The sequence below is a fragment of the Ambystoma mexicanum genome, chromosome 3q (genome assembly GCF_040938575.1).
Source record: "Ambystoma mexicanum isolate Mex_15411 chromosome 3q, UKY_AmexF1_1, whole genome shotgun sequence".
NCBI lineage: Eukaryota > Metazoa > Chordata > Amphibia > Caudata > Ambystomatidae > Ambystoma > Ambystoma mexicanum.
The window spans coordinates 271,645,839-271,670,547 of record NC_090926.1 but is presented as its reverse complement, the minus strand read 5'-3'; the positions used below and the strand labels follow the sequence as shown (position 1 = coordinate 271,670,547).

General features: G+C 48.8%; 1 protein-coding gene across 3 annotated transcripts in view; it reads right to left on the bottom strand.

Moving 5' to 3' along the window:
* Positions 1–24,709, bottom strand: part of ANKRD52 (ankyrin repeat domain 52) — a 1,656,133-nt gene that overhangs the window by 494,078 nt on the left and 1,137,346 nt on the right. For all 3 annotated transcript variants that reach the window (XM_069653745.1, XM_069653746.1, XM_069653747.1), the window contains one exon: positions 5,034–5,253. In XM_069653745.1, the coding sequence (XP_069509846.1) occupies positions 5,034–5,253 (220 nt within the window). The remainder of the gene's footprint in view (positions 1–5,033; positions 5,254–24,709) is intronic.

Sequence of the window (24,709 nt, the reverse complement as noted above, 5' to 3'; positions counted from 1 at the left end):
TGGTCGTTCAATTGCCATTCGTAATTTTCCGCTTCCAGTCTGCTGAGCCTGTCTGCTTCCAAGTTGGCTTCCCGCAGGAGGTGGTTGGCCATGAGGTAGACGTTCTCCAGTGCCCATTCCCACATGCTGACCACTAGGCTGCACAGCGGAGGGGACCTGGTACACCCCCGCTTGTTGACATAGTACATACTGGTGGAGTTGTCTGTCGGGAGAAGGACGGACTTGCCCCAATGAGAGGTAGGAAAACCCTGAGAGTTAACCAGATGGCCCTGAGCTCCAGCCGGTTGATATGTGATTCCCGCTCCTGTCGGGTCCACACTGGTGTGGCTGTCCAGGGTGGCCCCATAGCCTTCCACGGAGGAGTCCATAGTGATGGTGATCTGCGGAGCCGGATGCCGGAAGTGCCTGCCCATGCTCAGGTTGCAGTCCCTGGACCACCATGAGAGGTCCTGGTGAAGACAAGGAGATATGCTGATGAGCTCCGCTTGGGAGCCCCTCTCCTGATTCCATGAGGTTGCGAAGTGTAGCTATAATCTCCTCATCCTGAGTCTCATGTGTGGTACAACCAGGAGGACCACTGCCATGATACCCAGTAAGTGTTGGTACCACCAGGCCGAGGTCACTGCCCTGGTAAGGAAGTGCATAGTGGCTCTCTTGATAGCCGTAATCTTGTCCTCCGATGGAAAGAGCTTGTATCCCAAATGAGGCCCAGGAAGGTGAGGCTCTGCATGGGCTGCAGCTGCGACTTCTTGAGGTTGATCGTAAACCCCAGGTCGTGGAGAGTGTTCATAAGTGCAGAGGTAGTGTGGGTAACCCCCTCCTGAGATGTCGCCCTGACAAGCCAGTCGTCCAGGTACGGGTAGACATGGTGGCCCTGGGCCCTAAGGAGGGCTGCCACCACATTCATTAGTCTGGTAAATACCCTGGGGGCTGAGTTGAGGGCAAAGGGTAGCACCTTGTACTGGAAAAGGCAGCCCATGGTCCTTAAGTGCAGGAAGGAGCGATGTGGCTGCCAAATCAGGGCGTGTAGATAGGTGTCCTTCAGATCCAGGGAGCACATCCAGTCTCCCCTGTCTAGTGTCTCTGCAATGAGTGCAGGCATTACAATCTTGAATTTATGAAGAGGGAGGGAGAGGTTGAGGGTGGATAGGTCCAGCAACTCTCAGGCCAGCCTGGTTCTTTTGTATGTCGAAAATCCTGGAATAAAAGCCCAACCGGATCTCCGCCAACAGAGTTGCTGTCCCAATCTGCGGGAGTGGAGGAAGGAGTAGGAGAAGGGACCCTTAGGCTGTACCCCGAAGATACTACAGAGAGGATCCAGGGGTCCGCGAAGTTCTGGCACCAAAATTGCACATGAAAGGCAAGCCTGCCCCCCACTGGTGACACGTGGGCCCGAAGGGACGCGTCATGCTTTCTTTCCTTCTGAGGCTGCTGCTGATGAGGGGGACTGGAAGAAGCCCTTGCTCCCTCCTCCCCCTTTTTGTTGTTTGCGCCGGTGCTGACTGGGAGAACGGTCAGGTTGTCTCAACCTCTGCTCCTGGAAGCCCCGGACCCCGCCGAACGACCGCCCCCTGTCGACGTGTTGATGTGGCTGGGTGTATGCCTTGGGCGTGGCCTTCATTAGGATAAAGACTTCGCAGTTTGCGAGCTGTTTTTCTTTATCATCTAATTCCTCATCGATGGTAGAGTGGAAGAGGTCGTTACCCTCGAACGGAAGGTCCAATATGCGTTCCTGGACATCAGGGCTAAATTTAGTAGTCCAAAGCCAGGCCATGCTTCTCATGTCCGTGGCGATGCAAATGGCCCAGACAGAGGTATCGATGTGGGCCACAGTGGACTTCACGATGCCCTGCGCAACCAGCTTGGCTTCTCCTAGACCCACCATGAAGCATGCCTGGCTCTGTACCAGAAGTTCTGAAAGCAAGTCCGATATTTCCCACCAAAGCCTCTGGTTAGCAGCTGCCAGCATGGCATCTGCGTTGGATTGACGCAGGTGCAAGGAGGCGGAGTACAGTTCCTTCCCGTACGCTTACAAGATCATCTCCTTGGCTAGCAGCGCCAAGGACGAGGTGGCCCCAGACGACTGAGGGTTAGAGTAGAGTGATGTTGCACCAATCACTGAAGAATGCGGTTGCGGATGCGCTGACAGCAAGAGCGGATCTTCCTCTGTGTCTATACTTGGCATAGAGGCGCTTATTTACAGGTTGGGCCCAGTGTGGCTTGAGCCACCCCTTTTTGGCCAAGGCCACAAAGTCTTTCTGCATCTGGATACCCGTCTTGTTAGGGGGTCGTAGGGTGAGGACATCTGCCAAGACCCCCACCTCGGACTGCTCTACCTCGGGTTGAGGAAGGACCAAATATTCTGCCCAACCTGCAAGCCTGTCGTGGAAGGCCTTCGCTGACGACGGCGTGTCAGGGTCTTCCTCCATCTGTGTCCACCAGAGTGTCTGGCTGGGCCGGAGCGGGTGGAGGAGTGCTGGGCGCCATGGACTGCGGTGTGGGGACTGGAGCTGGAGGCTGCCGCCGAGGTGAACCAACGGCGGGGAGCCGGCATCAAAGGGGCCGGCAGGGGCTGCGCTGAGGCCTGTGGCGCCTGAGCCATGTGAGGCATGACTATGGGTGCTGGTGGGGTGACCGGAGGGAGCAAGTCCCTGACTACATCCCGCAGGATGGCCCCCATCTGGGGGGTTCACATCAGCACCAGTTACCTTTCAAAGAACCTGCCCTCGGAGGCTGAAGAGGTGGCAGGAGATATTGACGGAGTGGCTGGGGGCTGCTGGGGCCGGCGCGCACTCTGCCTAGGTAGCAGAGGGAACCTGCCCTGTGCTGCTGATGAATAAACTGTAGGCCACGTACCTGGTTGACACCAGTCCCACCTTGAAACTTGTTCACCCGCCTGCTCTGTTCCTAGGAGTGGCATCGGACGAGCGGCCATGTTGTCTGGCCCGGCAGCCATTTTATGAGCTGCGTGCCACGTGCCAAAGTCGTGGTGCATGGCTCCGTGGGTCCAGCCTCCTCCAAGACTCTTGGTGGTGGAGCAAGAGATCTACCCTGCACTTCAGGTCTAGGCCTGGAAGGCGTATTGCCCTCGGCGGTGTCGCCGGGAGTGCTGTGTGCAGGTGCCCCCTCTAACATTGAGCCGGTAATAGGGCGTAGCCCCTCGGGTGTAGACCTGGTAAAAGAAACTTGCGGTCCGTCAGCCCCGATTCCGGAAGGCTTTGATGACTCCCTCTGCAATGAGGCCAGTAGCTGGACTAGCCTTGGTGTGCGGTCTGGTACCAGAACCCGAGAGGTTCCTCCCGCTCTGGCATTTCCTCAGGAAGGAGTCACCTTTACGGGGTTTACTGGAAAATAGCGGCCGTCCTTTGGGCCTCGATCTCTGTCTGACGAAGTTCTCTGGAGGCGAACTTTCAAAGAGCTCCCGCCACCTACCTAGTCTGTTCTTCAGTGCGTGTGGAGTCAGTGCGTTGCATGCGGTACAACCTTCCCGGTCAGGGCCAAGGCAACAGAGGCAAAGAGCGTGGGGGTCAGAGGTAGGGAAGAGCCCCTCGCAGGCTGGACACCTGTTGAAGCCCGCCAAAGTCGACATGCGCCGGGGAGAACCGTGATTCCGGAGGACCAAGTACCTGAATGATAAAGGAAAGACAAAAAGATAGAAGAAGAATCCGGGAAAAGCGTGTGTTATTACATGGCAGGGCCAAACCCAGGAGCACTGGTGAAATCGGCCCGTTCCTGTTGACGCGGAAAAGGGGACTGAGGTGTGGTGCCGGTGGGCAGAGCCAGGGTAGTGCATGCTCCCAAGGCTGCACCCCCGCGCACCTCTAAATTTAAAGGGGAAGAAGGTTTTTCTAGTAATAAATGTTCCGTCTCCTGTCCCTAGGAAGGGACGCACTCGCAGTATGGAGTAAAGGGGACAGGACGTAAGAGTAAGGGGATACATTGCATCTCCCCAGCACTGCACTTAAGGTGGGATGTGCTGGTTTCACCAAGTAAAATGTAAAAGGGATCCAAAGGTCTTTCCTACCCTTCAGAACGGTTGTTCTCTCAAGTTTAGACAGAGAAAGTTTAAAGGATAGCCCCTGGGCAACCCAGCAACAACAGCCACTTATTGTCAAAAGGTTGTTAAAGGGGAGAACTTTAAAACAACACTATCGAGATTCTAAAAATGGACACCCATAAAAAGAGTAAAAGATTCTGTGAGTGTGGAAAAAGGTTCCCACTCACAGAGGTATAGGTAAAGTAAAAATAATCCACCAGTAATGCAAAACGTTCTGGGGTTCACACAGGTCAGGAAGATTTACCATTATAATGAAAGTCTTACCTAACACTCTGTCCCTTGAATGCATTTCCAGCATCACAGTTACAATGTCAAAAGACAAAGGCAAACTATGTTTCTCAGTAGTGACAGCCTGAAGGACTAATCGATTTCCTCATAACATGTGAGCAAAAGCCCAGTGGAGGGAAGCTGAAGGCTTACCTTCACTGAAAAGTCAGGAAATGGTGAAAAACAAAAGCAAAACGTTTGGGGGTCCATAGAATATGGAGGGAAAGTTGCTAAAAAGGGAAAACCTTCCTGTAACTGAAAGATACAGACAGATGTTGAGGAGAGGAAATAATGTAAACTGAAAAAATAAAGTTCCAATGGCAAAGTTGCATGATCCCACCAGTTGAATTTTCTATCTCTTCAATGGCCGGGAAAACATTTTAATATGTATGATTCTTTACCAGGATAGAGGATAATTTGGTTTCAAAGAACACAAAGGCCCACCAGCAAATCATATCAGACTGCAAAGAGATGTTGAGGGGAGAGACAGTGAGAAGTACAAGATGGATATGAAGATCAATGTGTACAACAAAGTTGATCCTTCCATTTGCCACTTACCTCCACATATAGTAGTCTGTACAACTTTGATATCAGGAAAGCAGGGGTACGGGGGTATCGCGCCTTGAAACACTTGTGTATAGGTGCGTTATAAATTCCATATATCATATCATACAGTGGGAAAAAATGCAAACAAACACTCAAGTCTTACCGTTGTAAGCAGCCCAGTGCATTGGTGTGTAACCGCTGTAATCTACTACTGAGTCAAGTGGGTCTGTAGAGAGAGCAGCCTGGAGCAGGGTCCTCAAAACATCTGCATGGCCACAGGCTGATGCAAAGTGAATAGGGGTCCGACCCTTGAAGTCCCGGCAAAGCACAAAGGCATCGTGGTCCAGCAGCCCACCCACGCAATCCTCGCAGCCGGTCATTGCCTGATCAACACAACAAGAATAAAGATAATTACTGAACCAGCAAGAACAAATGAAGACTGTGTGAGGACACAATCCTGATGCCCTGCTGTGCATGGCAGCAAAAGGATTGTGCTAGCTAAATGATCTAAGGGAGCTTTTAGTGCTACAGAAACAGATTGTGCATTGATTAGTTATTTGCAGTAATTTCTGCTATTCTTGTAGTGGCAACCACTGCAGCCACCCTCTCTTACTCGTGGGATTCTGTGTTCTCTGCTCAATTAACATATGAACTTGAACATACTATGTATGAAATATTTCTATTTAAAAAAAAAAAAATGAGCACCACTTGCATCCAGGTTTAACACACATGTCTAACCAAACTCTCTTGGTAACAATGCTAAGAATACCGCTTAGACCAAGGAGATTAGGGATTTGTTATAAAGTACAATGAAAAATAACAAATTAGTTACTCCTGGTAATGTTGTTACTACTGGAAATTCCTCCCACGGATTCCTCATCTTTGGATAGACTGGCATCCTGCTTTCAGTTTTGGAAAATTGTTCGACAGCCGAGGGCACTGTGCGTCGTTGACCTGATGTACCTCTGCAGCTTCCATTTACAGCGCTCGGCTGGAACGTCTAATATGGTATGAATAGCATGCACTGCGCTCCTGTTGCCTCAGTTCTGTTTTCCCCCTTTTGCACAGCTGACTTTAGGATAAACAACCGCAAAGGGCATTAGTATAGGGGTAGGTTGGGAGGGCAATGAGGAATCCGTAGGAGGAATATCCAAAAGAAAGAACAGGTTTGAGTAATTTGTTCTTCTAATTGATTGTGTCCTCCCATGGATTCCTCATCTTTGATACACTCCCGTAGCAATCAGATAGAAGGATGTGAGACCAGTGGTTTTGTTACTGGTTTATGCTACTGCTATCCCAAATCTAGCATCCTGACCAGACAAGGTATCCAGGCAGTAATGTTTTGAGAAGGTGTGTATCGAAGCCCAAGTTTAAGTATTACAGATGTCCTGCATCGATACACTTCTTTGCAGAGCTGAAGTGGTTGCCACTCCTCTGGTGGAATGTGCCCTTACATTTTCAGGGACATCTTTACCAGCCCAAGAATAACACACTGAAATGCGTAGAATGATCCAGCGCGACAAGGTCCGTTTACTCAAAGCTTGACCTAGTCTGTGTCCGGTGTAACCAACAAAAAGTTGATTGTCTTGCCTTACAGTTGCTATCCCGGCTATATAAAAACAAAGCCCTTTTTGGATCCAGTCTCCTCTTTGGAAGGATTAGGAGGTGGATAGAATGTCAGCAAGGAAATCTTTTGTGTCCGATGATATTCCGACACCAGCTTGGGAACGAAAGGGGGCCGAACCCTCAAGACCACCTTCTCCTTGAAAAATGTGGTGAAAGGAGGTTCACAAGAGCCTGTAACTCACTCAATCTGAGAGCAGAAGTGATGGCCACCTGGATAATTGTCTTGGATGTCAATAATCTGAGTACACAGGAATGGAGAGGCTCAAATGGAGCTCCCATTAAAAATGTCAATGCCAAGTTCAGATCCCAAACTGGAACTATAAAAGGGACCAGTGGATATATATTTGTCCCTTGAGGAACCGTGCAACAATGGGTAATAAGTGCCTTGCTCTGGCATGCGTTTGAAGATGGATAATGCTGCCAGGTAGCCCTTAGCAGTAGCCACCTGCAGCCCACGATAGGGGCAAAGTGTAGGAGAAAAGAAAGCACTGAATGAGTATAGGAAGCAAAAGGATTAATATCTGCAGCTCGACACCAGTTGCAAAAATAATTCCAACGGCAGAGCTATAAGTGCTTTTGGTACTGGTCTTTTGGCCGAAAGCAACACCTCCATAATGTCTGCCGGGAGGTCCTAGTCATTGCATCTTGCATCTTAACCTCTCAGAAACTAGGGGTGAAGGTTCATAGTTCTGATTTTTGGCTGAAGAAGGTGGTTCCCCCTCTTTGGAGAGCCGGTCTGTTCACTAGGCAAGAGCGAGTGGAGAGCAGATGGACATGTCCAGACGTTGTGGGTACCAGGTCGTCCTGGCCCAATCCGGAGAAATCAGGAACATGTATTTCCTGAACTTCCTCAACCTCCTGATGACATGAGGAATGAGAGACTGGAGGGGCCGCGTGCAGAAGTAGAAAATCCCAGTCCACCATTGTTAGGTAGAATTTCCTTTTTGGGTGTAATTCTCCTCACTTGCGAGTTCCTCAGCAGTATTTTTACCAGTTCTCCTGAGTGTGTGGGAACCTTTTTTCCACACCCAGTCTTTTACTCTACCTTTGGGAACCCTTTTCAACTCTTTTGGTTGCATCTTTTTGGAGCCATGCTTTCCTCCAACTTTTAAATCTGCAATTTACTGTTGCAGCACAGAGCACTTTCTGTGCAGTGTTGCTGGGAGCTCCACAAGCTGCCCCTTTTATTTTCCTTGCGCTAAGAAACGTTGCTAAGGACATGGGGATACTTTTTATCCTACCCGACTTTTATATTGTGGAATCAGCACACCCCACCTTATGTGGTGTTCGGAGGGGACACCTTATCCCTTTTTCGACTTCTCTTGTACATTTCTAGTTACAGTGAGAAGTTCATCTGAGTGGCTGGTGGCAGTGAATGACTTTTTGTGAACTTTGCTGCAGCTGCAATAGCAGCCTGCGTGTACGAAACACATGGTTCACCATTGACCTTAAAAGGTGGCTGTATTTTGTTTTTGCCAACTCTTGATGACTTGTCCTTTCTTGAGCCCTCTTCTACCTACTTTGGTGGGAGAAGTCCTGCTGGGTCTTTTGACTTTAGAGGGCTTCCTTGTGAGAGCCGCCAAGAATCTCTGCGTGCCTGAAAGGACAGAAGTGGGGGAGGTGTCGAAACCCCCCCTGGTCTTTGTTCTGAAGTGCGTCGGTCTGGATACATTTCATACTGGGAGGCTGGCTGTCGTCCTAGACAAGCCAGCCCCCAGATTTGCATGAAGGGTTGAATGGTGATTAGTGGATCCTGACGGTTTTGCTGGATAAAAGTTTACAAATGGTAAGAAGAATCCAAAGAAGGACGTCTGCAGCCCGTGATGAATCCTGCAGAGTCAACACTGATCCCCAGCCTAAAGTCTCCTCCGATGTGGCCAGGGGAAGCTAGCCGCTACCAGATCCTGACCCTGGCGGTGGTATTCTGAGGGTGGCTCACAAGGGAGGGAATGGTTGTAAGGGGAGAGAGGTGACTCCACAAGAAGAGCAAAACACTCTTTATTGTTAAGAAGAACTATTAAGTCCAGGGTTTTTGATGGCGTGTTGCTATTATTCAAAACCGTCTTGATTCTAAAACCTGGAGAAACACTTTGCCTAAACAAAAACCCCTTCAGTCTTCATATAAATATGGTGAAACTAAAATGCATGTAACATCTGATGCTTATAGTGATTGTAATATTGTTACAACTGTTAAAACATGATGTAAAATCCATTGAAACTTCCTTGGACTCAAAGTCCCAGAAAGCCTCAAGTACTGTGACGAGAAAGAGGGGCAAGGAGTTCATGTGCATGAAATGTGACTAAGAACATTAAGCAGTCTAGTTGTTGCAGATCTGATCAGCTGCGTGGGACTTTTAAATTCTTAAATCACCTGCAGCTGAGAGAGGAAGAAGGAAGGAACGTGGAAGAAAAGAGAAGGCAGGTTTCAGAGTGCGCAGAGCGGGAAGCGAGACCAGTGGCAGTAGATATCACACAGAAGGACTGTGGGAAGTGTTAGGCAGAATCCTGTGCAGTTCCCTTAGGGAGCACTACAGAAGATTAAGACTACAGGTGAGAGCAATAAATCCTCTTTGGTATCAGTCTGCACCACAATGATTTAGTTGGTAGCTGTGTCTGAGCAGTCAGACTTATCTCAAGAGGGAGATGAGCAGTATTCAGGGTTTACACAATAGGCCTACAATACTATGGCACAAGGAAACACTGACCAAAGCTTTGTATTAAAAAGTAGATATACATTTATTTTATACACTTCCAGTAAAACACATTTATCACAGTCATCAAGCAAGTTAAATTAAGTCAAGGAAAAATATACACACTCCCTAGTTAAATTGTAGACCAAGTGAACCAGAGTGAAAACTGAGCAAAACGGCACAGTGAAAATCACACACAAGGGATACTCTAGCAATTTCTCACAAGGGAGGGAAAGCACAAGTTATATAGAAATAGTTTCTTACACACCCTAGCAACACCTCCCATAAATTTGTGAACCAGATTAAGCAGGACAGTGCATCAGTAAAGGAAATACTTACATGAAAACTGAGCAAAATGGCCTTTCACAAGGTTTAGAAAGGGGAAGAAAGAACAAGTTACTTCCAAACTGGTAACGTTCTTCCGATTGGATGTTCCTCCAACGTATTCCTCATCTTTGACAGACTCCCAAAGCAGTAAGGATAATTTTTATGGAGGAGGGATTAGATATGACAATGCATTACTTACAGTAAAAGCATTTCTGATGGTTGTATCTGCTTAGATTCACATGCTGTGCATAGGTCCGACATCCAGTGGTCACTGCGGAGTATTGCATTTTGTTTTTCGTAGTCGAAAAGGGGACGTCGACAAGGCGTGTCTGTAACACTATCCCTATAGTGACGTGTGTTGTACCCACAATCCCTCACGCGTCGAGGTCCCTCTGTTTGTATTTTTTCTGCCCTGAGGGAGCCTTCTATACGTGAGTGAGTACAGAAAAGAGAGAGATGTAGAAAGATGTCTATGTTCCTTCCATCCGAGAGGGGAGGAAGGGTGGGCGCATGTGAATCTAAGCAGATACAACCATCAGAAATGCTTTTACGGTAAGTAATGCATTGTCTTCTGATGTTTGTTAATCTGCTTAGAATCACATGCTGTGCATAGACTAGCGAGCAGTACCCGGAGTTGGTGGTGGGTTATGAGAAGGAACAGTAGAGAAAATATGTCTTAATACTGCCTGTCCCACCTGGGAGTCAGATCTAGAGTGTGCATCTAGACAGTAGTGTTTTGTAAAGGTGTGCACAGAACTCCAGGTAGCCGCTTTGCAGATTGACTCAAGGGGAACATTTGCAATGAACGCTATGGAAGCCCCAGTGCCTCGAGTGGAATGTGCTCTTGGCTTGAAGGGTAGTTCTCTCTTAGCAAGAGTGTAACAGAGAGTGATGCATTGAACAATCCATCTAGATATAGTGGACTTTGAGACTGCATCTCCTTCTCTTCCTGCTGCCACCGAGACAAAGAACTGATTAGTCTTTCTCAGTGGTCTGGTTCTTTCCATGTAGAACATGAAAGCTCTGCGTACATCTAGTGTATGCAGACTTTTTTCTCCCAAGCTGGAAGGGTTTTGAAAGAACGTTGGTAGTTCTATTGACTGGTTTACATGAAATTTCGAGATGAATTTTGGTGCAAACCTTGGGTGTGTGCGTAGAACCACCTTATCTTTGTGAACTGTTACGAAGGGGTCTAGAACAGAAAGAGCCTGTAGTTCACTTACTCTCCTAATGGAGGTGATAGCTATTAGGAAAGCAGTCTTAAGAGTGAGGTCCTTAAGAGATGCCTTGTGTATGGGTTCAAAGGGAGGGCCCATGAGTCTAGAAAGTACCACATTTAAGTCCCATCCGGGAGCTGGGTTAGCTATCGGAGGGTGTATTCTCTTTACCCCCTCCATGAAGGCTTTGATAACTGGTATCTTCCACCACGACACTTTAAGTTGGGAAGCGGTGTATGCAGAAAGTGCCGCTAGGTGGACTTTAATGGAATTGAACACTAGACCTGAATCCAGTAAATGGGTCAAGTACAGAACAATGTTCGTGGGAGAGCAGTCAACCGGGTTGATGCTCTTACCTCTACACCAGATGACAAATCTTTTCCACTTGCTAGAATAGCAGTGGCGAGTATTAGGTTTTCTGGCTTCCCGGAGGATGTCCATACATCTCTGCGGGAGTTGTAGATGTCCAAATTCTATGATCTCAGGAGCCAGGCTGCTAAGTTCATGGTCCGAGGGCATGGATGCAGTGTCCTGCCCTTGTCCTGTGACAGCATGTTGTACGGGCAGGGAAGTCTCACTGGGGGAGATAGGGACATCTCCATCAAGTGAGCGAACCATGGCTGCCGGGCCCACATTGGGGCCACTAGTATCATGGTAACCTGCTCCTGGTGCATCTTGTGCACCACCTTGTTGAGAAGCGGAGTCGGGGGGAAAGGCGTAAACAAATTTCCCTGACCATTGAATCGACAGACCGTTCCCCTTGGACTGGTTTTGGGGGTACCTGGAGGCGTAACTTTAGCATTGCGAGTTCTCCAGTGTTGCAAACAGGTCTATTTCCGGGAATCCCCATTGCGTGAAGACGTCTAAGACGATGTCTTCGTGCAATTGCCATTCGTACTCTTCGGGCAGGGGTAAGTCTCTGCTGAGTTCGTCTGCTAGCAGATTGAGTTCCCCTGGTACGTGTTGTGACAGTAGGAACATGTTGTGTTTGAGAGCCCACTTCCATATACTCTGGGACAGCTTGGACAGTCCTGGAGAGTGGGTTCCCCCCTGCTTGTTGATGTAGTACATGGCTGTGGTGCTGTCTGTAAGGACCATCACTGTCTTCCCTTGTAGGTGTTCCTGGAAGGCTTTTAACACCGCTAGTAGCTCCAGAAGGTTTATATGCTACATTCGGAGTCCAGACTCCGTGAGCAGTTTGATGGGATAGGTGAGCCCCACATACTGTGAGGGATGCGTCCGTGGTTAGAGTGGCCTCCACCGCGGGTGTGGCAAAGGGTTTCCCTATTATCAGGTTTTCCTTTGTCCACCACCGTAGCGAGAGAACCAAGGCCTGCGAGACCACCACTAGATCGTCCCATTGTCCGCTGGCCTGACACCACTGGCTGTTGAGCCACTCTTGCATTGGGCGCATGCGCAGGCACGCGTGAGGTACCAAATAAATACACAACGCCATCATACCTAGAAAAACGCATCGCTTTGCGCACCGTCACCTCTCGACCTGCCACACATTGGGGGATCTGAAACAGCATGTTTTGGACCCTCTCGTTGGAGGGGAAGACGAGGCCGTCCTTTGTTCGAATTAGAGCCCCTAGGAATTGTTTGACTTGGCTGGGGTCTAAGCTGGACTTCTTCTCGTTGATGGAGAAGCCCAGTTGGAACAAAAGGTCTACAGTCTTTTGGGTGTTTGAGAAGCATGTCTCGTAAGAATCCCCTGTTATGAGCCAGTCGTCGAGGTAAGGGTATACTGGGATGGATAACCTGCGCAGGTGTGCCGCTGCCACTGCACCTACCTTCATGAATACCCTTGGTGCAGATGCTATGCCGAAGGGTAGCACTCTGAACTGGTAGTGTTTGCCCTCTATCATGAACCGGAGGTATTTTCTGTGCGTTGGCAACATTAAAATATGAAAGTATGCATCTTTCATGTCCAGTGTTGTCATGTAATCTCCCTGTGATAGCAGTGGGATCACTTCCTGTAAAGTCACCATACGAAACTTCTGAGGTTTGACAAACTTGTTCGCTGGGCGCAGATCTAATACAGGGCGCATGGTTAGATCCTTTTTGGGTACAAGGAAGTACACTGAATAAATACCTTCCATTACCTGAGATAGAGGCACAACCTCTATGGCTCCTTTTTCCAGCCGTTGGTCCACTTCTTGGAGAAGGATGGCGAGGTGTTCTGGTGTCATGCGGCGTCCCCTCGGGGGTCTGTATGTTGGGGAACTGTTGAACTCTATACAGTAGCCGCGGGCTACGGTGGAAAGTACCCAGCGGTCTGATGTTATTCCCTCCCATGCTGGAAGAAAGGATGTTAACCGGCCCCCGACCGGCGTTGCATGGGAGGGGACGCGAATCTTCGCGTCACTTGGTGGTGTTGTTGGCTTGGGAGCCTCTGGGGGTGGAACCCCGGCCTCTTCCCTTGCCACGACGTTGACCCCTCTGATTGTACTGGCCGCTATTACTCTGGTAGTTGCTGGCAGAGTACTGTTGTTGTTGGTTTTGTTGCTGGCGTTGTCCACGAAAAAAGCACTTATTACCAAATCCCCACCTATTAGGGGGTTTAGAAATTTGGTCTAATGTCTTTATAGTATCAAATTCTTTCTTTGCGTTCTCCAGCGCGTCATCCACTGCTCTCCCAAAGAGGTTGGACTCCTCTATGGGTTTATTAATAAGGGATGCTTGTGTTTCCGCCTTAAATCCGGAATTGCGAAGCCAGACGTGACGCTTCAGTAAAATTCCTTGTACCAAAGTGCGGCCAGCCGTCTCTGCTGCATCGAGGGTATTCTTGACGATGCTTTGATTGACCAGAGAGCCCTCGTTAACTGTAGCCAGTAAACGAGTCCTTAGGGGTTCGGGAGCTTCTTCGATGTCCTGTCTGAGCTTAGCCCATTGAGCATCGGCGTAGCTTCCCAATAGGGTATTATTATTGGCGATTCTGGTAGAGAATGCTGCAGAGGTGGTGATTCTCTTGGCTAGGGAATACAGCTTCTTCCCCTCTTTATCTGGGGGTGCCTCGCTAGTAGATAGTGGGACTCCTGCCCTTTTTCTGGTGTTGGTCACGACCAGGGAGTCCGGGATTGAGTGACCCTTAATATATAATGGGTCTGATTGAGAGGGAGAGAACACTTTCTCAATCCTCGGATTGACCCCTCTCACCAATGCAGGAGTGGAAAGAGAAGGTGTAATACGTCTCTTAACTGAGGCGAGGATAGGTATAACCTAGCTAGTGGGGGGTTTTACTTTGATAATCCTCTCCACAAAATCGGTGTCTGGGGTGACGTCTCCAGTTTCGATTTCGAAATGCGCTGCTGCCTTCTTCAGCAGTGCATTGAAGGTGGGTTGATCATCGACAGGCGAAGCGTTCCTGACTGGTGTAGTTTCAGTAGACCTGATGACTATACTGCTACTGCCTGTGTCAGTCGACCTAGCCGGTGACTGCCAGGGATTTTGGTCGCCCTCGCCTGTGTCTTCCTGGAATCCTTCCTCACATAGGTTAGTTTCCTCGTGAAAACCTTCCTCTTCTTGTTGGTCCTCAACATAGGTGAACTCATCTTCCTCTTGGAAGAAGGTGTCTTCCTCAGTGGGATTGTAAGAGTTTATGTCCTCCTGTATGGGGTTATAAAACTTCTGGTATTTAGCCCTTGGACTCTCAAAGGGTGCCTCCCTTGGCCTCTTGGGCGCCCCGTCTTCTGGGATGGACATGAACCTATCTAGTTTGTCCATACAGGTCTGGAACCTTTCAAAGGTCCACTGAGGTCAGCCAGGACGGTCTGGGAAAGAAAAGGGGGTTTCTTCCTCCTGTAATTGTCTGGTTCTGTCCCATAACGTCGAAGAAAGAGAGCCTTTGCCTTCTGAGTAGCCTTCTTGCTGGCTAGGGCCTTCCGACGGCGACGGGAACTGACCTGATCTGTTTTCCGGCGCATCTTTAGGCTTGTGCGCAGTTTTTGGCGTTTCACTCGCCGTACGTCTTTGGCCGTCCTTAGATGCTATGCGCGCGAGGCTTTCGGCGATCATTCTCTCTTCCGAGGGATCGGTCGCCGTCGCGCTATGGAGCGTCGAGCCTTTGCTCGTCGAGTCCTTGGTCGTCGAGTCCTTGGTGGCAACGTGAGCGCTCTTGCGAGGCGTGTCGCCGGAAATTTTGGTGTTAGTGCCCTTATTTTTAGAGTGCCCAGTCGCCTGTCGCGGAAGCGGTGGTGGGGAGGGCCGACGACCCTTACGGTCGGTGGAAGACGTCGGTGGGCCCGGCGTCCCCGTTGGCGCTATGGCTGTCTTCGTCTTCGACAAATGTGTGCCTGGGGGTATGTGCTTTGGTGTTTTTCTGTGTGCGTCCTTGTCGCCGGGGTGTTCATCCCCATAAGCTGGGCGTAAGCCGGGCTTGTCGGGGCCGGGGACGGACGACGTTTGAGAGGTCTACAGCCTCCGTTACGGGGGCCGTGTAGTCACTATCCTCGTCACACTCGGCGGCGGTGGCAGCGGGCGAGGAGTCAGGCCTCGACATAGCGTAGGCCGCCCACCTTTTGACCCTGCGGTCCTTTAGAGTTTTGGCCTTTAGTAATTTGCAAGCTGCACAGCCGTCCTCCTGGTGATAGAGGGGTAAGCAACGGTTGCACCGTTTATGCTTATCCTTCCAGGTATATTTACCCTTGCAAAGCGGGCAAAACCTAAATGGCGTCCTCTCCATAGCTGAGGGTAATAGGTGTGACTATGACCTCGAAAGAGAGGGAGGGGAAAGAGAAAGGCATTCTTAAAGAAAAGAAAGAAAGACCACAAAGCCCCACTCTCCCTACTGTGTATGGCCGGCGAGGCCAGGCCATGTGTTCGGCAGCGCCGAAGGATCTCCTCCGCTCGTCCTTCCGTCGAAGATCTTGCTCGGCGGAGAAACGGCTCTGCGTCGAGGGAGGGATCTACCGTTATTGGTATTAATAACAAACGACCAAAGGTCAAAGAAACTATTTGGCAATGTCTCTTGAGGAGAAGCCGACCAGTAGCTGGGCGGAAAAAAACAATCTGAGGGACCTCGACGCGTGAGGGATTGTGGGTACAACGCACGTCACTATAGGGATAGTGTTACAGACACGCCTTGTCGACGTCCCCTTTTCGACTACGAAAAACAAAATGCAATACTCTGCAGTGACCACTGGATGTCGGACCTATGCACAGCATGTGATTCTAAGCAGATTAACAAACATCAGAAATATATTTTTTTAATATCTTTAGATGGCTGAGTATAGGACTGCACTACCAAAATTCAGCTCCTTAATTGGGAAGCATCTAGGCTGTAGAACTTTGAAAAAGTATGCAGCGATGACCAAGTTGCTGCTTCACAAATGGACCTTATAGGAACACCTCTTTGTAGGGCTGTAGACGAAGCAATGCCCCTGGTGGAATGAGCCCTTAGACCTTCTGGTGGGTCTTTTCCCGCTAGTCTGTAGCATTCCGAAATGCAAAGCACAATCCAACGTGATATTGTTTGTTTTGTTACTGACTGACCCAATCTTTTTCCTGTGTAGCCAATAAACAATTGGCAGTCCACTCGAAGCCTAGAAAGCCTAGAGATATAAAAGCTTAAAGCTCTTTTTGGATCCAATCTGTGTAATCATTCCTCCTCCTTACTAGGATGAGGTGGAGGATAGAATGCATTTAACACAATTTTTTGATTTAAATGAAACTTACCACTTTTGGTAAAAATTAGGGTTTAACCCTCAACACAACTGTCCTTATGGAACACAGTATAGGGTGGCCCAGAAGACAGTGCCTGCAATTCGCTCACTCTTCTTGCAGATGTTAAAGCAACTAGGAAAGCATACATTAAGAATTTTAGGACCGAATTGAGATCCCAAATTGGCACTTGAAATGGGTGAGGAGGAAACGCATTAGTGAGTCCTTTTAAGAACTGTACTATCAAAGGAATTTTGAAGTAGGAGCATTCTTCCGACGAGCGCTTGAAGATGGAAAGCGCCACAAGATAACCTTTAATGGTTCCAACATTCAGACCTCTATGTGCTAGGGTCAGAAGGAAGGACAGTACTTCCAGAATAGTACATAGAAAAGGATCAACATTCTTTTCTCTGCACCAGTTGCAAAACCTTTTCCAACCGCAACGGTATAGATACTTTGTTGCTGGCCTTCTTGCCGAAAGCAACACCTCCATGACGTCATCTGGAAGGTTCCAATCCTTGTATCTCTGCCTTTCAGATACCAAGCGTGAAGGTTGAGCGTTTTGACCTCTGGATGGAGAACCTGACCCTCCATTTGAGAGAGAAGTTTCTCTCTCTGAGGAAGACGTACTGGGGGACAGATGGACATGTCTAGAAGGTCCTGGTACCACATTCTCCTGGCCCAAACCGGTGCAATTAGGATAATGCGGCTCCCGAAGCGTCTCAGTCTCCTGATGACCTGAGGAATGACGGGAATCGGAGGGAACGCATACAATAGTGGGAAATTCCACTCCGCCACGAACGCATCCCCCAGGGCTCCTTTCGGGGGAAATACCCTTGAGCAATACCTTTCGCACTTCCGGTTGATTCCAGTCGCAAATAGGTCCACTTGAGGGGCTCCCCAAAGGACGAAGATCTCTTCAATGACTTCCTGAGCCAGTTCCCATTCGTGGGACACTGTGCTCTCTCTGCTCAGAGCATCTGCCGCCATATTCTCTTCCCCGGCTAGGTGAACTGCCGTTAAAGAGATTCCTTCTTGAATTGCCCAATACCAGAGTTGCATTGCCTCTCTGCACAGAGGTAGTGACCCTACACCTCCTCTTTTGTTTAGATAATGCATGGCCACTGTGTTGCCGGTCATTATCAGGACATTCTTCCTTCTGACAGATGGCAGGAAAGCTTTCAGCGCTAGTCTGATTGCTCTCAGCTCCAGAAGGTTGATGTGTAGTTTGGACTCCGATGGAGAGCAACGACCGCTGATTGTCAGAACATTGGCATGAGCTCCCCACCCCTTGAGTGAGGCGTCTGTCACTACTGTGATCTCCAGCCATGGTTGCCAAAAAGGTTCTCCTTTCAGGATATTCTCTGAACAAGTCCACCATAGAAGATCTTGACGAACCTTGTTCGGAATCTGGAAAAGATCCGTCATTCGACCTGAGAACTGGGACCATGGAGTCTTTAGGGCCCATTGAAGGGATCTCATTCTCAGATGTGCCTCTGGCACCAGAAAGATGCAGGATGCCATCAGGCCGAGTAACCTTAAGAAGTCGTAGGCCTGAAGATTTAGGGCGTTTTGGAATTTGGAAACCATCTGATGAATGTCTTGAGCTCTCGACCTGGGAGGCGAGCTCTTTCCCAGGGATGTGTCTAATACAGCTCCTATATATTGGAGCTGTTGAGGTGTCATTTCTGACTTCTTGAAATTGAGGGAGAAGCCCAGACTGTGGAGGAAGTGGCAGGTGACTCAGGTGATCGAGTGCCTGTTCGCAGAGCGTGCTCTGATCAGCCAATCGTCCAGATAGGGGTAGACATGAATCCCCCCTCTCCTGAGGTGCACTGGCACTACTACCATCAATTTGGTGAAGACCCTCGGGGCGGAGGTCAATCCGGATGGTAGGACTCGAAACTGACAATGTGAGTCGCCAACCACGAACCTCAGGTATTTTCTGTGCTTGAGATGAATCGGCACATGAAAATAAACATCCTGGACATCCAATGACACCAACCAGTCCTGAAGTTGAAGGGCCTGAAGGGTCTGAGAAAGGGTAACCATCTTGAACTTGTCCTTCCTGAGGAACTTGTTCAGGTTTCTTAAGTCCAGGATGGGTCTCAGTCCTCCGTCCTTTTTGGGGATCAAAAAATACGGGGAGTACCATCCCATGTTCCTCTCCGCTGTAGGTACTGCTTCTATAGCACCTTTCTCCAGCAGGGTTAGAACTTCCTGCTGTAGGAGCGGGTCCGAAAACTTCAAAGGGTGTCTCCCTGGTGGATTGCTTTGAGGTTGCGTTAGAAAAGGAAGGCAGTAACCGTGGGCTATTATTTCTAGAGCCCAAACATCTGAAGTAATGGCTCGCCATTCTTGCAGATGCTGTGACAGACTGCCTCCTACAGGTGTCTTGTGATGCAAGTCCTCAAAGTGGTTTTGTGGCGGTTGCTGCAGCCGCTGATGGCAAAGAGGCTGTAGCTGGAGCTGGCTTTGCATGTTTTGCTCGTCCACCACGAGCGGCCTTTCTTTGGCCCCTTTGACTGGCCATTCCTCTCGTTCTTCCATATGAGTAGTAACGACGATAGGATTGTCCCCTCCAAGATTGACTTGGCGCACGAAAAGGCTGAGGTTGCCTGATGGCAGCTCCCAACGACTTGGCAGCTGCCTTTGAGGTCTGCAACCTCTCAAGGCTCTCGTCAGCCTTGCTGCCAAAAAGTGAGACCCCGTCAAAGGACATGTTCAGAAGACGATTCTGTACGTCTGGTGCAAAACCTGACTTCCGTAACCATCCAAATCTACGCATTACCGTGCTAGTGGCCATGGACCTGCTCACACCATCAACAGTCTCCAAACCAGATTCAAGGGATTCCTGCATAGCTTCCTTTCAATCTCTAACAATGGCTAGGAATCCTTCCCTTTCTTCCCTTTCTGGTATGTGCTCCGCCGCCATTGCAATGCACTCCCACAGTGTACGAAAACTTTGCCAAGGCACATGTGGAGTTGGCCGATTTTAATGCCATGCTCCCAGCTGAAAATAACTTCTGTGCCCAGCCATCCACATGCTTATCGTCCCTGTCTGGAGGGATAGACGGGTACGCAAGTTTGTTAGAAGCTGTGGCTGCCTGTATGACCAAACTTTCGGGAGTGGGATGCTAAAACAAATAGCCTGGGTCGCTAATGGCAGGGCAGTATTTTGAAGCAAGGGATTTATTCACTGGAGGAATAGAATCCAGAGTCTCCCAATTTTTGGCCACCCTATTTTATAAGGCCACATGGAAAGGCAGCGTTGGGTCTTCAGTAGGACCATGGTCCAGTATGTCTGTAAAATCATCTTGGACAAATTGGGCTGTAGGTCTGGCCCACCCCAAATAATCTACTACCTTCGTCATTAACTTGCAGTAAGATGGATTGTCATGTTCACCTGGCTCTGGTCTACCAAATTCATTTTCTGGGGACATATCAATACCACTTGCATTATGCAATGATTCAACCAGATCTTTCATCCTGCTTTCCTCTGAAATCAGCCATTCAGGAACATTTGGAGTACCAAATTCAAGCCCAAAAGGTACATTCTCCTCATCAGATTTTTCTTGTTCCTCAAAAATTGAGGTCAAGGATTTGAAAAACTCCTTCCTTGGTAGAGGTTTGAAAACCTTCTCTGGAGGAGGTGGAGGATGAGTGCTAATGGGTCCTGCATGCAACCTAGATGTTTTAGCCTTTTCTTTCTCTCTTCCTAGCTGATCTTGTCGAGCTGGAAGTTTCGGCGTCGAGGGCTTCGGCATCGACGCCGATAACGTCGACGTAGTACCAGACTTCGACGGCATCAGCTTCGAGGGCGTCGAGGCACTCTTCGAACACTTGCCATTCGAGGTATTTTCGGTATCGGACAGCGTCAGTGACCTCGAGCGGTCGACTAGACTCGAGCTATCTTTTTCGCTCGGCGTCCTAGAAGGTTCTCTATCCTTCCTCCTTCGATCACCCGGGCTCGAGGGCGTGCGAGTGTCGGAGCGATAACGCTCCCGGCCGGCTTCCGAGGAAGGCGCGGACCGAGGCTTTGCTTTCTCGAGCACCTCCATCATTTTTACTCTAAATGCTTCCCACTCTTCGGATGATGAATGTTTTGTGGGACATTTCATCCTTTTTGGGGATTCGCCCGAAGACGAAGTGGAGGGGGACCTGTGGCGTTGTTTCTTCGATTTTTTCGTCGAAGACGACGAGCGATGGGAATCGCTTCGGGATCTGGACCGATGCCTCTCGCGTCGAGGACATTTCTCCTCACTGGACTTCAACTCGACGCTAGAAGCTTTTCGGTCAGACTTACGACCTACCTGCAGTTTTCCCCTCCTCTTTCACAAGGCTTTCCCCGTCATCGCCTGACACTTCATACAGGCCTCCATGTCGTGGCCTTGTCCAAGGCACCATAAACACTCTCGGTGCATATCGGTGATCGACATTTTTGAGCCGCACGACTTGCACTTTTTGAAACCCGATTTCAGGGTCGTGGTTGGCATTGATGACGAAGACATATTTTTAATGAATTTTTTCTTCACAGAACTCGAGGCGCACCGAATCTCCGAAGCAACGTAAACTGTGGAAAAACGGAACTGAGGCCAATGGGCACCGCGCGTGCTACTTCTACACCCGATGACGTCACCTTCGACGGAGGCCTTCGAGGGACCATCGACTCGCCGACATTGACGCACGGCACCCTCTGCCGAAATTTTTTTCCGAAGCAGCTGAAGCTGGATGGAATACATCAAAGATGAGGAATACGTTGGAGGACACAATCCACTCGAAAGGGTAGTTATAAGATGTAGGTGCATCAACACAGTTCTAGTTGAGAATCAATCTAAAGAAGGCAGTTTTAACAGATGTAGCCAGAGTCAGTAGGCTTGTGCCAGAGTCAGTGGTACAGGGCAAGGGCCCAGGAGCAAAATGTTCTTGTAGCTGCAGTCAAGTCTTTGGTTAAAGATTTTGAAAAGGTGGCTGCAGAAGGTGAAGGACAATGTTAAGAGAGAGGGGCGGCCGACCCAACAGGTAGGTAAAGGATTTAAAACACCTTTAGTGCTACCACGAAGAAAGAGCGGCCTGGCGGAACAATGTACCTTTAAAATGAAGTGGCTCCTGCGGTGGCGGTTGTTCCTGTAGTTCCTGCAGCTCGGGGGATCCAGCAGAGGAAGAGAGGCTCTCGTTGTGGAGGAAGGTTCGAGTTAATGCACTACCGAGGGATGAAACCAGCCGCGGTGCTACCTGACGAATAAAAGGTAAGCTCCTTTAAATCGCGGTCCGGGTGGACTGGTGCCTGGCTATCCAGCCTCCGAGTACAGGGTATGTGGTACCGGAGATTCGACCAAGGCAGGTCCGGGAAGGCGATTGGCAAACTGGTTGGCCCCACCAGCTCAAGCGAAGAAGACTCTTGTAGATGAAGATCTTCTCTCGTTGTGTGGAGAAAAGTGGTGAGATGCTGCAGCAGGGCTTCACCGGTGGTTCAGTCGTTGTAGATGTCTTTGGCTTCACTCCTCTTCGGCTTCTTAGTTCCAGTGGCGACGTCTTGCTCTTCCAGTCCTCAGGACCCTGCTTTTATGCAAAACGATCCCCAATCATACAGCCTAGCTATCACGCACACAGTGGAGTGGTCATCTTGGCGGGAGACCCTCCAGCCTATCAGGATAGAGTGCGACATGGGTTGCTGAGGCAACCCTGTCCAGAGGTCCTACTCCCCCTCCCACACAATAGACCCACCCCAGACTCAGTGGTGCCGAAAGGAGGGCTTCTTGGCAGGGTTAGGAGTCTAGAGAAAGACACGAGAAAGAAGTTATATAAAAGTTCTGGCAAATAAAACCTACCAGAGCAAAGTAAATATTAAAATAAACCGGCGGTATGTTAGAGGCTGTCAGAAAATGTGGTAGCCTCGAACAATGGGAAATCCCATAGGAAAATATTTGCGGTCGAATATTTATGGTAGTAACCACTGCCACCAGCCAGAAACTTGAGAGAGGGACTGCACGGTACCCTCTCGAAAATGAACATAAGGGAAAAACTATTAACCCTTTCCAGTACCTCCATAGTAAGATGGGTTGTACTTGTTTAGTTCATAAAAATTGACTAGTAAAGTCAATTGGGACTTTACATGCCCTGGGAGACAGTAGTCAGTCCCAGGGTATGGAGTCTATGTTTGGGGGTCACTACGACACTCCTGTGTCACTGCACGGAGGGTGCTGTGTAACACATGTGAATAAAGATGGTTCCTACGGGGGTGAGAAAATCCCATAAACATTAAACACAAAAATAGCCTAGAACACACATAGCAAACATGCCTAAGAGTGGGAAAAAGAGTCTCACTCTTAGCAGTAAAAAGAAACAAACCCTGCAAATCCAGCAAAGCTGCTGGGGAAATCTATAGGTAAGGGAAATTAGCCATAGAATGAGAATTCTCCCTAACAGAAAGTAAAGCATGCCAGAAGAAGAACTCTGCCATTCAAAGGAAGCCGGTCCCTTGCGAGTACTGATGTATTGCTGTATTGCGTGCAGATGTATTGAAAAACACATAGAAGGTACTCTTAAATAACAACCTAATAGAACTAAATGGAAAAGGCGAATATGGTGCAATTCTCCCGACATGAGATGTCAGTTGGTAGAAACCTGGGACAAGCATTAAACCAACATTGCCTAAGCCCAGGGACATTGATAAATGAACACCCAGGTCAGTTGGGAATCTGGAACAAGCACTGCGAAGAGTCAAAAGAGATTGAAAGCCAAAGCTTGAACAAGCCCTCAGACATGGGAAGTCAGTTTGGGGGAAACTGGTACAAGTAATAGTGGAGGGCAACAAAAGGGTGCTAGCGAGCAAGCACGGTTGTATGATACTCTAGAAGAATGTGAAGAGAAGCCTGATAAGAGCATCAGGTAGTGGAACCTTTCTTGAAACCGATAACTGGCAGTAGAGTAAACCAGGGGACCTGGGTGAACCAAGAGGGGACATTCCTGTCAGGAGAGTAAACCAGGATTATCAAGAGTTTTCAGTTGATGAATTTCCTGGCAGGAGAGTGTAACAGGAAATTCAGTTTGAATTGCTAGATTGGAAAGAGACTTGATCATATTAAGTTTGTGTTTTCTTTGAATATTTTGTCTCGTTGTAGAGACTTGTTTTCTGCCATACTTAAACCTCTGTGAATCTGGACCATTTTGCTGTGCATCGTCTCCTGAAGCATGATTTCAGCTGGAATCTTGTAGGCATCATCCTGGGCCTACAGTGACTCTTTCCCACTGAGATGACGCCTCTTCCAATTTGGGGACTGAGAAGCGGGGAATGTCTGCCGTGTGACAAACTTCGCTGCTCCCAGGTCTGTGCTGAGTCCCAATGGGCCAGTATCGTGAAGATCACCTGCTGGGCGTTTCCATACAAAGAAGCGGACCGTCGGCTCTCACCAAAAGATATTTCTTCAGCCTCCAGGCCAAGAATCTCAACAGGACCTTCTGTCGCCTCACCTTGGGCACCTGCTGGTGACATCATTGTTCATCAGAAAAGGTACTGTCTCGCTCATAGGTGCTTACCTCGATGCCTACTGTGTTTGATCTATATTTCTCCTGAGCTTTTTGAGACACTTTGGGGTGACCAACATAAATAGTGTTCACCCAAGCGCCCAAGGACAGCAGTCTACAATCCATCAGGAAGTCAATCTGACCTCCATGAACCCTCTTTATACTAAACATCTGACCAACCTGCAACGTTGAAGAATCCTGTTAAACATTTAACTTTGACAGTGTCTGACTTACTTTGTTCTTCCGCCCACAAGCCTGGGTCACCCAGTGTCCCAACTGACTTTGAGACTCTCATCCCAAGATAGGGCTGGACTTTCTAGAGTACAGGCTGCCTAGAAGTTACTTACCATTATCCTTTTTGCATTATATTGAATGTTAAAGAATTGATTTGCTAACTTGAATGCTACTCTGACCCGTTTATCATCTAAAGTCTACCAGTGAATTGAGTAATGCTCAACCAGTGTCATATTGTATATATGTGAATAAGTTTACTTGCCTGAAATTCTAATAATATGCTATTTGCCATAGTGTTTATAATAAATAACCATATTTTATAAAACTACAGTGTGTAAGTTTATTCTTGACTATAGGTGGGCTCGGAGGTCTTTGTACTTAACTACACAGCCATTCTCCCTCCTAGACTAAGCCTGGCTGCTCAACCATAGCTACCAAACCTTTTGGGTAGTTCAGACCAAACCTTCGAGTTTGAGCCCTGTAACAAGTCCTACCACAGGTGGACATCAATAAAACTCCCTAACCACCACAAACGCGTCCTCCAGAGCTCCTCACTG